General features: G+C 35.0%; 1 protein-coding gene across 1 annotated transcript in view; it reads left to right on the top strand.

Moving 5' to 3' along the window:
• The first annotated feature begins 1,978 nt into the window (after positions 1–1,978).
• Positions 1,979–18,245, top strand: part of CD226 (CD226 molecule) — a 50,267-nt gene continuing 34,000 nt past the window's right edge. The window contains exons 1-2 of the mRNA XM_035550604.2: positions 1,979–2,005; positions 17,837–17,968. Coding sequence (XP_035406497.2) covers positions 17,923–17,968 — 46 coding nt within the window. The 5' untranslated portion in view covers positions 1,979–2,005; positions 17,837–17,922. The remainder of the gene's footprint in view (positions 2,006–17,836; positions 17,969–18,245) is intronic.

Here is an 18,245-nt window from a genome sequence, read left to right on the forward strand (position 1 = left end):
ATTAAAAGCTGTCATTCTCATCTCATAGTATTGCAGGATGTCCCCTTCAAATTAGCAAGATTATTTCAAAGGCTTATATTTCAGCATACTCAACCCTGATGATGTCTCTCAAGTCAAGATGTAAGTCACAATGCAGATTGTGACTGCTTTGTGACACAATGCACTTTGCTTTTTCAGAGACAAAAGAAAAAATAGCACTCAATGCCAAATTATGTTCAGTTTAAGTAACCTATCATTTAGCAAGGATCGTGAGAGCTCTTTCAAAGTGCAGAAATACACGGGGATCTGGTGAGATGAAATAGAACTGCATTTTTAAAGCTTATTCAACCTTAATTGTTTTTTTCCAGTCTGATTTGTATTAAAATGTCTTTAGAGATTTGCAATGCTGGAAGTCACCAGCCTTGTAAAGAAAGCAGTATGTTCTCAAGAAATGGAACTGCAAAGTTGAGATGTTTGAAGATTACAAACCAAGAGATGTCTGAAGTCTTGTAGTTTTGGTAGCAAACTGATTCTCACCTCTGAACTATTTAAGTCTGCACAGACAATAATTTATTTAGTTAAGATAATGTTTCTTCACACGATGGCGGATATTGGTTTCTGTTTTTTTTTTTTTTCCATAAGCTAGCCATAGTTGAATGATTTCATTAAATACACACACAATATAATAAGAACATAAATAGGATGCCTGACTACTTTTAAACACTTCTGTTTTACTGAGATGTAGAAATTCTTGAAGAAATTATCATGTTAAAAAATCTAGACAAATTGCTAGTACATTTGGTGTTACAGTAAGCTTTAGTGTGAGTGTTGTGTTTATCTGAAAATTGAGCAGAGACATAACCTCTATTTGCTCTGTATTTTGCAATGTTTTACAGTTATGGGAAGCAACTATCAATGGCATCAGTAAATATACTTGTGGTTGGTATTGCTCCTCTCAGGAAAATCAAAAAAAAAAAAAAAAGCCTCTTGAGAGTTTGTGCATCAAATCTCTATACTCACTTTGAGTACAAAGTCTTCAGAGAAGACTTTAAACTAAAAGGTAATTTTCATAATGCATCTAATTTCTCTAGTGAATGGCATGGCCATGCAAGCTAAGATTTTTTTTTTAAATCCTTATCCAAGAGAACACAATTACCATTTGCATTAACTCTTACTTAGTTGCTTTCTCTTTTTATAAGTCTGTAATCAAGTAGGAAGTTATTTTAAATTTGAAAGAAATATATACATAAAATCCACTCCAAATGAGGCTTTCAGATTTGTCAAAGACTGTGTCATCCATTGCTTTCAAAGAACTCAATTCCACTTGAGTGGTAAGAAATTCCAGATTAAACAAATCATATTTGGCTTTGGTATGGGGAATGTTCATGCTAATGCATACATTGTCACGATTTACCAGTGTTCAAACTTTTGAGTAATAGATTTTCAAGCCCATGTGAAAATTCTCAGATTTCAATTATGAGAAAGGCATTATTCCTGCCCCCCCCCCGCCCCGCCCAAGAGATTTGGAACTATTGGTTTCCTGATAAATCAGACAGCATCACTCAGTCATAGCAACTACACAACCCCTGGTAGAGTTTTTCATCACTCCATCTCAATATCAAACTTGCAAATTGCAGAACTTCTTTTACTAAGGATGTATAAAGGATTTTGGCTTCAGGGGGTTGATCGAGCTGTCCATGCCAGACCGTAGAGGGGAAAATTCTATACTGAGACTTTGGCCCAGCTTTATGTAAGGATTTCCCTTCACAGTTAAGTGAGACAGCTTTTCAAATTTGATTGTCCTTCAAGGAAGCTTTTTACTGTCTTTTTGGGGAAAAAATTAAAAATGTTTAGCAAAGATCTGAAGAATGCTGCCTAGGGGAACTACAGTTCACTCTTCCTCTGATTGTTAAAAAAAAAAAAATCCCTTCAAATCTTTCCCACAGATGGCCTCCTAGAGTTATTTTACAGCTGCATCGCTGTCATAGCAGTCATACTACCCTTGCTTTAGAAGGAAAGAGTTGTGGTAAGTATAATTTCACAATACCTTAATCCTTTTTAGCTCATCTTTTTGCTCCTGGGCCACACTATAGAAGATGTGCATTCTACATTTATCATCTCTTTTTTTTTTTTTTTTTTTTAAATTACCTGACCTCATTCGGTAACTTTGCAATAAATTAATTGAAGATACTTAACTCATCAGTATTAATGCAGCTTAAATAGTAACAGGAACCAGTGCTCAGCACAGGAAAGATGATTGCCTGGAATGTTGAATAGTTTTAAACAAGTCTGGCAGAGTTCTGGGGTGTGCAAACTGGTATTGTCCCCAGTCTAATGAATATTTGACAATATTCCCGATAGCTGCTTAGTCTCCCCTTTGGTAACGTGGAAGGGTTTGGCCCCGTGGATGAGGGTCATTCTGTGCTCTCTGATCTCAGTGCTAGCTGCTCTTAGGCACGTCTTATTTATTTTTATCCTTGGTGTTTTAGATGCTGAAGATTAACAATAGTGACTTTACAAGTCAGTTTGGTATTCTGTGTTGTACCTTCCAGCCCTAACTCAGCTACCATGACCTTTCTAAGGAAAAAAAAAAAAAAAAAAAAAAAGTGTGAAAACTGGTCCCATTTTCACTGGAAGAGGAGATTCTTACAATACCACTCTCTTCCATTCCAAGTGGGGAGTGACAGTCTGCACTGGGTTTACATCAAACGAATGGGCTCAGGTTCACAAATGTATTAATTCTTTGTAAACTCATGAATCAATTTTGAATAATCAATTTGAGTGTTTTGTTATCATTTGAGCTTCTTCATTATTTACACACAGGTATATGAAAGCTTACATTTTTGAGATTCTGGTCCTTAGATATTTGGCATATGTGCACAGATTGTTGTAGAGCAGGAATGTAATTTTAAGAGATCAATGCTGCGTATGATTTGTGCATATGATTCTGTAATTTTATTCAAAATGGACAAGTTGTAAGGCAGTTGGAGTTTGGAAACAGGTTCTGTTTTGTTCCATGAAATTTTTACATTTCCGCTTCAGCTGAAAGTAAGAATAATCTATTCTATAAAGAAATTTCAAGAGGCTAGTAAAAGAAATTTTATTGTTTCATATTACATTTTATGGTCAGATTTTTATCTTTTTTTTCAGAGAATGCTATTGAATTTTGAGTAACTTTGGCGTTAGTATTTTTCTGCTTTTATTCTGTCTTTTGTTGTTTTTGACACACCTTTGATGTACCTTTATCTACCTTTTAGATATAACAATGCATTATCAAGAGCCTAAAAATATACATTCTTCTAGTCAGTGATTCTATCCAATACATGAATCTTAAATTTAATTTGGCATTTCTAATTCTTAGTATGCAAAATTATGCCATTTAAATTGTCAGCCATTATTATCAAGCTAGTCTGAAATATAATGTTGAATTTTTAAACTCAACCATAGAACCATGTTTTAATATTGCTTATTGTTCTGTTGAAAAATATACAATTTTGTGTTGCTCTTTATTTTTTCTAAGCAAAATTCATTTTTCCTCCTTCTTAAGGCCAGCATTCACATGATTTCATCAAAATATCAGTGGTTAACAGTAATTCTTGCTGCCAAATGAAACTGATGATTTTCAGAAAGCTGACAGGTGTCTGTTGATCTGTGGTTTTACAAAGCATGGGTGATGCATACAAAGCCACTTCTGGTATTTTTAAACCTGTCAGAGATGTGCCCTACAACTTGCAGAACATGCTTTTACCTGCAAAAGACTGAAAACTTTGCTAAACTTGCTCCCTTCCCTTTCAAATGCGGTGCAAGAACTTATCACAGTAAATAGCCGTGACAGATAATTATCACAAGCAAAAATCCTTTATTCACCCTAAATTGTGCCTATTCACAGAGTGCAATGAGCTAAGTATTTTACCCAAACATAACCTTGTATCATTGCATACAGTGCTTTAATCTGCAACCATTCTTTGTCTATATTGGAACAGTTGTTCAATAAGTATTTTGTAGCAAGCAAACATTTCCAAATGTAGAATTGGATATAGCTGATTTGAAATAATCTTTAATCATAAGTGTAGTGTTTTGTTTACTGAGATGTGAGATTTTAAGGCATACAGTGGGAAGACACAAAAAATAATCTTTCAGAATTGAAATAAACAATATCTTCAGAACTCAGCAGCTATTTCACAGTAAAACTATGCTAGAAGAGAATTAGCCCAAAGCTTGCCTGGCTGAGAGCTGTCTTCAAAATCCATGAGGATGGGGTGTCTCACCTAAGTGGTGAGAGAACAGACTGCACTCACCCACATTTCTTAAAAGGACACAGTGGTCAAAGACTACTGATCCTTTTTTGATTAGAGCAGGAAAGTTCTGGCTGAATGCACTTTCTAACTTTAGTAGCAATAAGGAAAAAATGTAACCAAGTTCCAATTTGCTTCTTTCTGAAAATGAAGGAAAAACTGTTTTAGGTGTGCCTTAGATATTCTTTGTCTGGGTATACAGAAGCTAATTATTTTTCTCATTCATTTGTGAATCATTGTAGTGGAATGCTGGTTCAGTTGCACAATATTTTTGGAAACGAAGAAAGAGGACCAAGCAAATCTGCTGTATACCCTTTCACAATTAATGCTGGCCAGGTCACATCTGCTTTCAGAAGAATCACTTAATAATGGGATTTCTGACCATTTGTATCAAAGCTGAGAATCTGTTTTGTTAAGCCTGAGGTCAAGAGCCCAAGAATCATGCATATTATATGATTGCTTCCTATAAAATAATTTATAGCACTTACTGTTTAAAAATAGAAATTTAGCATTGTCTTTGACATAAAATTTGCCAAAAGCGGCACAAAAGGACATAGAAACAAAAAATATTTTCTAAAATAGAAAAGGCTCAAAGTAAACTTTGTGGAAAAAAAAGTCTTTTCTCTGTGTGTGAGAAATGTCTCAATCAGCTAGGCAAGCTTGGCTAATTTACAGCTTGTTCTTACGGCTAATGAAAAGTAGATCTGACCTTTCAAGCAATACATATCCATGTGTACTTTCTGGAAGAGCTAATTTCTGCTTCTTACTGGCAGGTAAAACTGTATGTTTCCTTTTCTTTCTTGTTCTGTATGAGAAGTGTTTCTAAAAACAACAAAAAGTAGCTTGCAACAAATAACACAGCTAGCAAGTTGAATGTTTGAGATGTTTGAAGCCATCAGAATGCAGTTTGGCAATTCTCCGTGCTTCATGTAGATAATACAAGATGTGTTCATTAAAATGAGTAACTTGCATACCTTGCAGTCTTTCACAGGTGTTGTTTATATAAAAAGGCAGCTCTAGAAATGTTTCATAATTAATGAATATTTTCAGAAGCCTCACCTGATATTGAAATACATGAGATCATCAGCAGCAAGGCATGTCTCTTAAAGCCAAGTATTCTCAGTTCTCACTCCCTCCATAACATTAGATAGAAATGCAAAGCTTCATGGAGAGAGAGAAGATGTCCTCGCTGTCTGGGACTTGGTGTTTTACAGGTACAGGGAACTGAAAGATAACCTCCGTCCTTGTTTCTGATCCATGAATGATAAATGCGTGTTATGAAAAACTTGCCAGCCAATTTAGTTGAGGTCTAAACTTCATCCAAACCATCATTAGATGATGTTAAACTTTTAACATGAAGGTCGTATCTCCTCGGTTTAATTTCCCATGTGAGGTCTGCATCACAGGTCGCTACCTACTTCAGAGACCAGCTAGAGTGTCTTGATGCCAATCGTTGAACCAAATGATGAGCCAAAACCTGAACAATACCGAAGAATTCCAAACAAGCAAACAAACAAACAAAAACTCCTCAAAAGCTCTTCTCACAAACGAAAACACAGTGCTCAAAATTTAGATGGATTGGGAAAAATGTGTTCTTGACTGAGGCAGCAACGACTATGTTAATATCAGAATAGCAGTACTCATCACATAAATCCAAATGTAGGGTAGTTTAGAAAAGCTCAAAGTGCTTCCACTTCAGAAGTGAATTTTATAAAATCAAGAAGGAGAAAATTTTTTCCTATCAGTCTTCATTCTGTGATTCTAGTGCTCTCGTAATTGACGATTTGCACAGGGAGCCATTTACCATTGCCATGGCAACTAGGTTATGACTCATTCTCCTTCACCCAGGTTTCTTGCCCATTGGGAGATTTTTCCGGAAAGGTGTCTTCCAGAGTTGAATAATAGTGCCCAAATAAAAACTTTAAGTTACATCCAAGTAAATCCACTTTATCTGAATTTCAGAGCCTTCCCCAACCTGGAATTTCCTGAATCCTGAGACTATGCACATGCTTCAGTGCCTTGAAGATTGGATTCTCTGCGGTTTGAAAGCTTTTCATAAATGCTTTTCAAGAGCTAATGTAAAACTTCTGCAGGTAGAAGCAGTGTCATTGGAATTCACAACTTTTCTGAAACTTTTGGTGTAATTTTGAATCCATTTGTGTAATTTAAGACATCTGCTGCTCATTAATCCAGAAATTATTTCTGGAAAACATTTTCTTAAACCCTTTGGGGTGGTTGCTTTGCACTTGCAAAATGTAATATTTCCAGCATTAAAAATTAGTTTCAAAAAAAAGGAACATCAGATTCCCCTGCCTACCAGTTACTGACCTAATATAAAAGCTACACTTGAGTAAGAACCCTTCTGTTGTGAGAAGTTACTGAGCATAACAAACTGTGTATGAAAAATCTCTATGGATGGGCCTGCTATTATGTGAGTAGGCGTGGAGCCACCAGTGGGGAGGACTCTGGGGTTCGGGGCACCATGCTGCCTGCAGCTGCCTCTGCAGCGTGGGGTTCTCCCTATTTGCGCCCGGTGGTGGGGTATCCACAGTAAGCAGCCAGAGAACAGCTTGGAAGGCAGTGCTGGTGTCTAGCATAACGCTAATGGTGGCTTCTGAATGCCTTTCTATTTTTACATTTGTTAGAGGAAAATGACTTCTGCTCACTTTGGGTGTTTGTTGATAGTAATCTGCTTCTGCTTTGTTTCCATTTATTGGGTTTATCATTACACCAACAGAGGGAAAGAAATTAAATGAAGCTGCTATTTTAAGTGACAAAGGGACTGAGGCCAGAGTCAGAAAAATGTATTTGAATATTATTTTTTAAAGCTGAATTTCTTAATGAAAGTATTCTATATGCTTTAAAAAACTTTTCATGGCAAAACAATTAACATCTAACATGGATGAAAAATCATCATGCATGTAATAATAACTGACTTTAAGAAGCCAAAGAATGTAAAAATTAAAAGAAAGATTTAACTTCACATGATGTTGAACTAGATCCAAGCAGAGGAAATATTATTCTATAGACAAATTCACTATGGGGTGTAGCAGGAATTGAGGTCAAAATGTAATCATCCAGAACGTAGCTCTTCAGGGCAGAATGTTTTATTCTCCCACTGAACTGAAACATCTATTAATGGTAATAAATCTTATCCTGCGCTGGGAGTGTATTCACAATGATGTGTCAGAAGAAAGTTCTTTAACAGCCTACACACTTTTTCATATGACTTTTTAAAATACTCTGTGTTTTCTCCCCAGCGTGCTGGAATAATTTATTTTCAGTTAGAGGTAAAATGCCTAGCTGGAAACAGTGGTAGGTGACAAGTGCTAAACCAAGGGTCTGAAATCTAACAGTCTATGCATAGAGAGAGAGAGACCGTAAAAGGTAAAATAGCCTGATGAAGTAAGTTCAAAGGACCACAACTATAAACACCTGTGAAAACACTAACTACCTGCGCCACCGTACTTTGTAAGGATTTCATTTGTTTGAGCTTTATTTTCTTCTTATTTTGCAGTGCATATCAATGTCCTCCTTAAAGTGCCTTCCATTTCTTCAGTTCTAGAAACATTTGTTGAACCTTCCGTTCTGAATTGCAGTCAGTGCTCTTAACATCAGTTAGCAGATTTTTGTGCCAACCACTTAAATGTTGGATCCTTTTATACCATCATAGGTACAGTAAGTTTTGCTGTTGTTGTTTTTTATACCAGTGTAACAATATTATTGGTGCCTCTCTTACAAGCATATTACATAAACATGAGTTTCTTGTGTTATATTTCCCTTCTCATCTGTGAATGAAACAAACAATTGATGAATAAACAAAATTTTGTAATGGTATAACTGTGTCTGTCCAAGAGCAATGGTATTACTCTAACCATAGTGGCAAAAAGGTACAAGTTTCATGAACAGCAAAGCCTTCATCTTTTCCAAGGAAAATAAAGAGAATATAAAATGATCTACTTCGGCAGTTCTATATTTCTTCTGCTTAAAATGTCCTCATTCTGCCATTCTCCCAAACTCCTATAGTTGTCGTTTCTTAGCTTTAGTTAGAATCTTTTCATCTGATTTCACAGAAACTAGCACAGTCTATTTGAGAATTACTGATAATCTGCTGCTGACCAGCAGAGAGTGAAATGAGGCACAAACCCACCACAAGCTTCTGTCCCCAACAGACTACAAGCAGCTCACCGATCCATAACATCAGGCTAGCAGCAACACAGGACACTAGGGAACTCCACTCATGTTTGCAGTGTCCTTTTTCCTGGATAAAATGCAAAGAGTCAAGCTTCTGTTCTGTCTTGCAGTCAGTGCATTTTATTGCTGCTACATTCAAAAGGAGTTAATCTCTGCATAGTCTCTCTCAGAAGTCCCCTCACAGAAGTAATATCAATGTTTTGTGGGAGTCATTGGAAATGTCTTCCTTGGTACCCAAGATTGATAACTAAAAGTTTTGTTTTGTTTTGTTTTGCGTACGTTTTTTTTTTTTTCTTTACCACCACCCCTCACCTCCCACCAACTCCATTGGATGTATCAGTAAAACAAATGACAGCCTTTTTCAGATGCAGTAGAAGGTCATATAGGGAAAAAAATGAATTAAGAGCATCAGAAATTTCTCTTTGTAGAAGTAATTAACATTGTCAAAATCTTTCAAGAAAAGCAAAATGAGTACTGTTTAAGATGCTTTAGATACTACCTGTCTTATACAAAGAATGTCTAATATCAGAATGACATGAAATCTGTATCTTTGTTCTCAGAAGATTTTATTCACAATTGGATGAATTAATTGAGCTGCCGCATTCTGTATATTATTATATATGTGTTTTTTGAAGTAATAGATTTTCTGCTCAAATGGAAGGGGTGCACACATATATTCATCTCAGGTTTTAATAGAAAATGCCATTGATTTGGCTCTTAAAAAACAACAAAAAAAAGCCCATTGAGACTAAAACATAACATGCAGGAAATACCATTTACCGTCATCTACAACAGAAACAACAATAAAAAACAGCACACACTGCTCTCAGTCAAGCCAGGAATTTTGAGACAAAAGTCAGCTATAACAATATACTGTATCCTTTATTTTACATTTTGAAAAATTATCAACAAAAAATACTAATGCTATATAGCCAGGTTTCTCATTGCAAAATACATATATACTCATAATGAATACAAACAGTACTGCAAGGAAGTTGATGAATCCATTTCTGTCCTTGATTTTGATCTTGATCCATGGTACTAGCCTGAATAACCTGAAAACTACAGCTGTATGTAGGACAGTCCAGTGTGTGCATGAAGACCACTCTTCAGTTAAAACTATAAGAATAAACTGCCTGCAAAAACAAGCTCTCTGATCATTTCTGATCAACCTAAATTCAGTCAACAAACTCTTTAAAATTATCCTAGCAAGGTTTGCCTCAGATTATGTATTTGTATTCCTTCCTGTCTAATGCATCAGATTATTCTGCTAAGCCTTTGAGCATTTGCACATCATAAACACAGATCTTTACATTTTTTAAAAATCTCTTTCACAGTTACAAAAGAGAAATAAAATTTCAATTAAAATAGAAAGACAAAATAAATATCTGTAACTTTTAACTTCGGATGGTTCAAAATGGGTTAGGTTTCAAACTGGCAGAGGTTTCACACAAAATTTCAACTAAGGGGAATTGAACCAAACTGTACAAACAAAAGCATAATATTTTTAATTAATAGCAATATCTATATGCCAATGTATCAATATATATATCATAATTATGTTATGATGTTTGATAAGCCATCTTTGAGCAGGTATGCTATTTTACAGACATTTTATGTTACAGTTCACATACATAATTAAAAAAAGGTCCAGTGCCCTTTGTTATGAGTAAATTAATGAAATAAAAAACCTATGCAGTCACCATAATTAAATTCAAAAAATAAATCCTCATTAAATAATTTGTGATGATTCTGTAATGGTTGCTCTGAAACCATATTGATGTAATTAAACTTTCAGGATCTTAGAAATCAACGATCACACTTGCAAGCGAAATTTTGGAAAATAAAGACAACCTATTATATTCCTTATCAAACTGAAGAGATTGAGAATATGACTCACCACTGCTTTATGTCTGTATAAATATCATTGATTTCTTTGCACCTCCATTAGCATAAAACAGATGTAATATGTTGTAGTGAATCAGGCAGGAGGTTATGGTACAATTATGCTATTTCTACTAAAACAAATGATTGCAGCAGATATTCTTTAGTTCCACTAATTTACAGTTTACTGTGAGACCTTTCTTGAAAACGCTTTACTGTTGTGTTGGGCCTTCCCTGAGCAAATGAACTGTAAAACAGCATAGTTATCAAGAAACATCTGAACATCTATTCTTGATTTTAGTAAGGATGGGATTTTTGCTTGAAGAATTGCAACATATCAGTATATGAGGGTGTAGACGTAAAAACAAAATCCAAAACCAACAGTGTAATTAATTACAATAGAACAGAAATTTTAATTTGTCTTCAGATTTATCTTTTTTTTGTTGTTGTTTTTGTTTGTTGTTTCTTCCATTTCATTGCATATTTAAAATTTTGTTAGGAAGTAGTTGTTGGTCTTCCATTTATTTATTTATTTATTTATTATTCTTTCTCCCCAAGATAATTGTCCCCTATAGAGTGGGGAAATATAGACCCTTGTTTGTTCAAAAGTATCCTAGCAAATATTTTTAGTTTTCTATTCTGAATACATTTAGCAGTATACTTGTAGGGGAAGAGGTTGCTTGTTTGTTCTGAAGTATGCTGCTTTCAAGCGGCACTCTGAATACTTGGGTTGGTATCTCCTGCAGCATTTAAAACCAGTCAAAGAACAAAAAGAGGAAAAGAAAAGCTACCATGGATTTGTGCCAAGTTAGCTATCTGGAAATCTGAATACAACCTTCTCTGTGACCATTAAGGGATCACTAAGTTAGCAAGACCTTGTGTTAGGCACTACCACTGCCTTCCATGAAACCACTGTACCAAGGTACAACTTAGGTGCCCTTGGTTTCTTTTCATCAGAACACAGGTAATGAACCAGAACAAGGTAACTCTAAGATCTCAAACCTGCTGGGTGTGACAGATTAAATAAAAGAGTCTGAAAATAATTTTTCCCCCAAACTCAGTGTCCTCCTGGGAGCTGGTCTCTCCTTCAGTTCTGCTGCAAAGGCTCTCCATGCCACTTGGGTGAAGGGCTTCACAAGGCCACTGCCTTGGTGGCATCGGGTCTTGTCTGCCTCCTGCTTCACAGTGTCCTCTCATCTGCTCCTGACTCCTCCAGCCTGGGCCCATGCTGCAGGCACATGGCTTCCTGCCCCACCTCAATGCCTGGCTGTACCTGTCCTTTCTCAGCCATGGGCCAAAAGCAACTTCCATCTCTGTTGCCCAGTGACACCCTACCACCTCCTTTTTATTTTTAATCAGAAAAAACAATATGCAAAAGTCTTCAAACTAGAAATAGCTAACAAAGTTATCTGTTTTTCTGTTTTTACACATCACCACTGCTAACTTGAGAATATTGGGGTTTGGTGGGGAGGGGGATCCTTTGGTTTTGTTTGTGTAGGGGAAGAAGCTTTTAGATAGTATTGGGAGATTGATTTGATCTTGTTGGAAAGAGATGAGCAATATAAAAAAATAATCTGCCACTTTGCTCTTTATCAATTTTTTTCTCAAAAATGGGCACAAAAAGGGCTTAAGAAAAGAAGATACTTGAGAGTTATTTATTTATTTATTTTTCTAGAAAGGTAGGCTGTATCAGGTCCTGAATGCATCAACAAAAAAAGGTTAAAGATGCTGTATAAAAAAAGATGCAGTCTTTTCTCTCTTTAGCTTTCTCCCTGGATTTTGAAGGCCGTTTTTAAAGCTGTAAGCTTCTTTGCCTTCTATCAGTTCCAGATGTTCCTTGGAGTGGAGACATGGCTGAGCTGACAACACCATATAATTCAGGGTAACCTCAACCTTAACTGAACTGCCTCTGCAGGAAGGTTTCACATCGTGGCTATATTTGAGGATATTGTTTAGGAAACAGTTCAGTAAACCTTTGCCAGCAAAAGGGAAAAGCAGCAATATTCATTTCCTTGAACTGGCTTTTAACAATTTTAAAGTAAAGTTTTTTTGTTTGTTTGTTTGGTTTTTTTAGCAGCATGATTGACATAAAAAGTAGAGTTGAATCAGGAAAAGAATAGTTCAGGAAAGATAACAGGTGCATAAGAGAGAATGGCTGTGTTCTGAAAGGGAAAGGTCCCTTCCCAATAATGGATTTGCTTGAGGACCTTGAAATCCTTCTGCTTCCATTTTTCTTTCATTAAAATGAAACTTTCAGGTTTCTGTAAATAATATCATTTTCTGGAAATTAATAAACTAAGAGACTTCAACAAGAAGACAAGAATTAAAAAAGCCCACACACATAGTTAAGTGTTAGTACATTAAATTCATAGAGCCTCAAATGTAAGTTAATACTTTCCTTTGTGAGTTAGTTTCTTTCATGCCTTTCAAATACTGTCTTCCATGTTAATACAAGATAAAAATGCAAGGTCGTAGCATAGACCAATTATCAAAAAAAAAAAAAAAAAAGTGGATAGAAATCCAATAGTATCTTCCTATTTTAAAACAAAAAGAGGAATTTAAAAAATATTTTTGTTGACATTTTCAACTTCTTTATTGAACCAATGACAAATATTTACAGATTCTACCACATAAAAGAAAATGTTTAGGTGGATGAAAATGGCTTGGTGATAACCTCTATCATTAAGCAGTTATATAATTAAAATATAAAGAAAATATTAAATACTAAAATGAATTATGTGGTTATTTTCTTGGGATTATTTGTTGAGGTTTTCTCTCTATTTTTTAAGTAGATCATTTTTTCTAACTGTCTTAATAATTGTTTTAAAGTCACTTTTTTGTCATATTTTTCACTTTTATTAAAATGGACAGAAGAGTGCTTTGAGTGTCTGTTTTAAGAATTTTCCCCTCACACAAACAGACACGCAAACTTCTCTGAAGTTTGTTAAGTCGTCACAGGCGGACAGCCTAGCCACAAACACATCAAAGGAACACTACTTACACAGTGAACTTAAGAAATGCCACAAAGCTTCTTACCTCTTACTAACACACCTCTCACTTAAGAGTCAGCAGCTGTATTGCTTTACAGTGTCTAGTTCAAAATTTGTTCTTCAGTGATATTTCTCCCACTTCCTTAACCAGACCTTTATACTATTACTATTAGTATATCTTACCATGAGCTTATTCTGTCATTCTGCATAGCTTTTCTATGTTCAGATGCCATAGATTACTTGTGATTAATCTCCCCGAAAATAAATGTGAAACTACACTTCCTGGATCTCAACATTTAGTGATATCTAGCCTTCATACTGCAGCTGTGGTTTTATCACCAACAGTCTTCAGCTTCCTGACCTGTTTAGGTGCTCAGTGTTATGTTAGAATAAATATCCAGTTAGTGGTCTGGTTCCAAAAATGCAAATAATTTTCCAGTTCCAGAAATGTAAGAACATAATCTTTATCTAAAGACCTCCCTCTTGCAGTTTTTCGGGCTGAAACATTTCATCATAGAATTATAACTTATATTGCATAGCCTCCTGGTGACCAGTGTGTTTAAAAAAAAAATTATCAAGAACTTGAGTATAATTTATAAATTATATTTTCTTTACCTTTCTACATTGCAGAAGGCCTTTATATTCAATATATATATATATATATTTTTTTTTTTTCCCCTGTCTGGATCACATTTGGATATCTATCCCTAAAATGTGATTGTATTTAATTCACAACTTTATTTTTTTTTATTTTTTTTTTATTTTGTTTTCTGTTTCTTTGGAGAAATACTGGGTGTTAACTTCTGCTCTGAGGTGAATGAGTACATACTAAAGAATCTTATCCATTATGTTACTGCTTCAGGCATGCTTGTAGATTAATCCAGTTTGGGGGTCTTTATTAGTTCAATTAGATTAGATGCAGAATAGGAAAAAGCAAATTGAATTGTTTGCCAACTGTACCACTCAGCCCTCCTGTTTAAAAAAATGGAAAGAAAATCTAATTTCCTTGATGGTAGTAAAGAAGTGAACCCTTATCTTTGGAGAAAGAGGGAATTATATCATTTGTTGCTGAACTACCATTCTGGGTTGGTTAACCTGGTGCCTAGAGGGAAGAGCTAATCTTAAGAGATGATAAGACCAAGCCCAAAATATGCAAAGTACTCACTCTTCCCAGCCTATTTTCTTAATTATTTTCACTGCAGATTCACTGAAACTAAACAGACCATGTGTCCTGTCCATTTTCCCATTGGTCATGTTTATAGGTAAATAAATGGTACCTGGACTGATCTCCTTTTTGTTTATCTCCTGCTTCAATTCACTGCCACAGTCAAGGCCCTTATTCTGAAGATAGCAGTAGTATATTTGCCTCTCTTTCTGCACTACTGCTGCAGGCCTATCTGTTACATCTTAAATACTAATGAATCATTAAAATGGGTATTAACATTGTGCTGGCTCTATATGTATGTCTTATTCTTTACACTTTTATAGCAATTTCCATTAGAGAACCTCATTACAGAAATTGTTGTGACATGCTTTGAAACAGCGGCCTTCATTGTATATTATCTATGTATTGGATTTGGGGAAATTAATGCACCAGGAAATGAAATGACTCACCCAGGGTCACAGAAGATGTGTGTTCAAGTCAAGATTAAAATCCAAGCCATAGATCTGCACTATGTTTACTGCACAATTGTTTCTTTCTCTTCTCTTTCTAGTTTTTCTTTTAAACCACACCCTAGTTACACATTCAGCTGGAAAATTCCACTATGCTGTTTTTGCTGTCAAACAGTAATTGGCATTTAGCCAACAATTAGTGAAAAATGGCTTGATTGCCTCTGCGAATTTCTGCTTCCTTTGCTTTGGGATTCACAGGACAGAGAGAAAGTGGGATTATTGGGAAAGAAGAGCGAGGCTATGGGGAATGGCAGAGAACCAGTGGGGAAGAGCCCAAGGAACCACTCAGGTGATGGGGTGACCATGAGATGTGCTGCTGCTGCTCCTGTGAGTCTCTTCTCAAATCTCCACAGATGATCAGAGAAATGTAGATTTCCCAGCCTTTTGGTGCTGGGGAGAATAGGGAGAATCACAGGTTAGAAGTAAGGTAGGTAGGAGGGAAGGCTGAAGATCAACCTTCCCTTACGCAACCTGCTCTGTTTTGTCCACAGCCCAGGAGGGCAGGGTGGAGGCAGTGTTTATTTCTCTTTTTATAGGTTATATCTTATGTGAAAAAATGACACAAATTGTTTGCTTGCTCCCAAATTATACCAGAGGGTAAGTGGTACACACAGTGCCTACAGTTTTCTAATTTGTGAATGCAGGCATGTTGCCCAGGTGTTTAGAGGGGACTTAAAATTCAGTCTGTAGGGGGAGACCCAATGATGCTGTGTTTACAGGCTACTGCTCTTAACGGGTGTGACAAAGGACCCTGTTTTTAGGACCAACTAACTGACCAAGAATCTCTGACTGACTTTTGTAGTGACTGTGTCTATTGTACAACAAATAAATGTCTTTAGACAACATTTTATATCATTGATACTTAATCATCATGTGAAGTTCGATGTTAATTTCTTAACTTCTGTTTTTCTTTTAATTCCATGTGCAGAGAAATGAGTATGAAATCCAGAGCAATAAAGTAGTAATTTATATATGTACAGATAAATTAAGAATAATTTTAATTTAAGAGAATTTGTCTTTATTTTGGAGATATTCTGAGTACTTTATCTTACCTTTAATTAAAGAAAACAGATGTGTAAGAAGTTTCATTTGTAATAATAATTAAAAAAAAAATTAACATGGTTATATTTTTCTTTCCACTGCAGATTTTGCGAAACATCACTCATCTGTAAACTTGTATATGCATATGTTGTAGTATGACAAAAAAATAATATTTCAAGGTAGAGAGATACTTTGTCTTTTTGCCCCTTCATTTGCAACTACAATTTGAGAACAGCTAGCCACTGATGTTATTAAAGATTTAAATATAAGAAACACATCCTGTGTAGCTGGTTTAAAGGCCACAGTGCCCCACAGCATCCAGGAACCAGACCTCTTCAGCTCACAGAATCCTTTCTTCTCCTCTGCAAAATATGCAGTTTGGTTTCTGAAGCTTCCAATTTCCTGTTGTTGTTTCCAGCAATGCATCTATTTCCTGAGACAATCTAAATGTCCATTAATATTTTTTATCAGTTTGAAGAGATAAATTTGTAATACAAATACAATAAGACTCAGTCTTCAACTTTTTTTTTTTTTCTATTTATATTTCAGACTCAGGATCAGATGGACTACTGACAATCTAGGAGTATGTGAAACTTTTTCTAGATAATGAGAACACAAAAATTACATGAGCTTAGGAAATTGTGGAAAGTAATCTTTATAATTTTTTTAATTGCTTAACAAAGGCACATTATTATTAACATAGTAATATAAATATATTACCTTTTATTGTTTCCTAAGAGTAAATATAAGCTTTAATTCAGGTAGTACATGTTTTTGAATTAAAAATTGTCATAGAGTACATTTTTTCTATCACTTCATTGTTAAATCAATATATTCTGCTTATTGACAAGGTAGAGTAGAAAAAATACAACCACAACAATGGATAATTACAGATCTAGCAAGGAACTGGCACAATGCAAAACACAAAATGTTGTATTATTCTAAAACGTCTATTTTCATACATACAGATAAACGTACACGTTTTGGTTTACAGACAGGTTGTTGCATTGTGGTAGGAGTCTTAAACAGATCTAATGCTAATTTCTACTCAATCTCATGCAGGCTATTACCTAAAATATTTATTTTTATTGTCAGCTTTAGTTCAAACTACATTTGTTTATTCATTTGAGAATTTTAGCCTGTTGATTCAAACTTCAAATCAATCATTATATTGTTCCAATTTTAAGCAGCTCTGCAAAAGTGCGGCCTGCTGAGGTGCAAAAATGCTTACAATTGTCTGGAGAAAAATCTGTAAAAATGTAAGAGTGTAGCTTGTTTTGATACTTTCCAATATGAGTCACAAATACTGAGGATTCTTACACCTTTAACAAAGGTTTTCAAGCTGCATAATCATGATTCCCAAATACTAACTTATGACGTGTTGTCACAAGTAAATTTTCAGATCTTAAGACATTACTTTTTGTAACTAATCACAGAATTATAAACTCTAATTTATAGGAACTGTCTTATCTTCTCCCAGAGTTCTTGCTCCTCAAATAATAGGTAGATGTTGAACTGCAGTGTCAGAACATGGAGAAATTATGTTGATTTTTAGTAAATAACACAGAAGTGTTTTGCTTGTTCTTTTCAAGCCTAAAGATCCCTGCTTCATCATTTATTACAGTATTCATGCGTATTTCTGGAGATTCAATAGTAATGGGAAATTTTATTTGAGGTGGATTTTGATATGAATTCAGTCTCTGATGCAATTGCATCAACATCTCAAAGTTGGTGTTAGAATGTGAAAGCAAAAAGCTCATGATGTTTTTCATGTTTCAGAAGTAAAAACTTCCTGTGAGAATGTGGTGTGCAGAGACTGCATAAAACCATGTGTGCCGAAGTCATTGATTCCAGTATTCTTTGAGATGGACCACACAGCTTTCCTTATTGTTGTTCTTCAGCTCTGTGGAAGTAAGATCCTTCTCCTATTCTTATCTTTTATAGTTTTATACTTTTTCCTTTTTCTTTTTCTTTTTCTTTTTCTTTTTCTTTTTCTTTTTCTTTTTCTTTTTCTTTTTCTTTTTCTTTTTCTTTTTCTTTTTCTTTTTCTTTTTCTTTTTCTTTTTCTTTTTCTTTTTCTTTTTCTTTTTCTTTTTCTCTCTTTCTCTTTTTCTTTTTCTTTTTCCCTTTTCCCTTTCCTTTTCCCTTTCCTTTTCCCTTTCCTTTCCCTTTCCCTTTCCCTTTCCCT

The sequence above is a fragment of the Cygnus atratus genome, chromosome 2 (genome assembly GCF_013377495.2).
Source record: "Cygnus atratus isolate AKBS03 ecotype Queensland, Australia chromosome 2, CAtr_DNAZoo_HiC_assembly, whole genome shotgun sequence".
NCBI classification, from domain to species: Eukaryota; Metazoa; Chordata; class Aves; order Anseriformes; family Anatidae; genus Cygnus; species Cygnus atratus.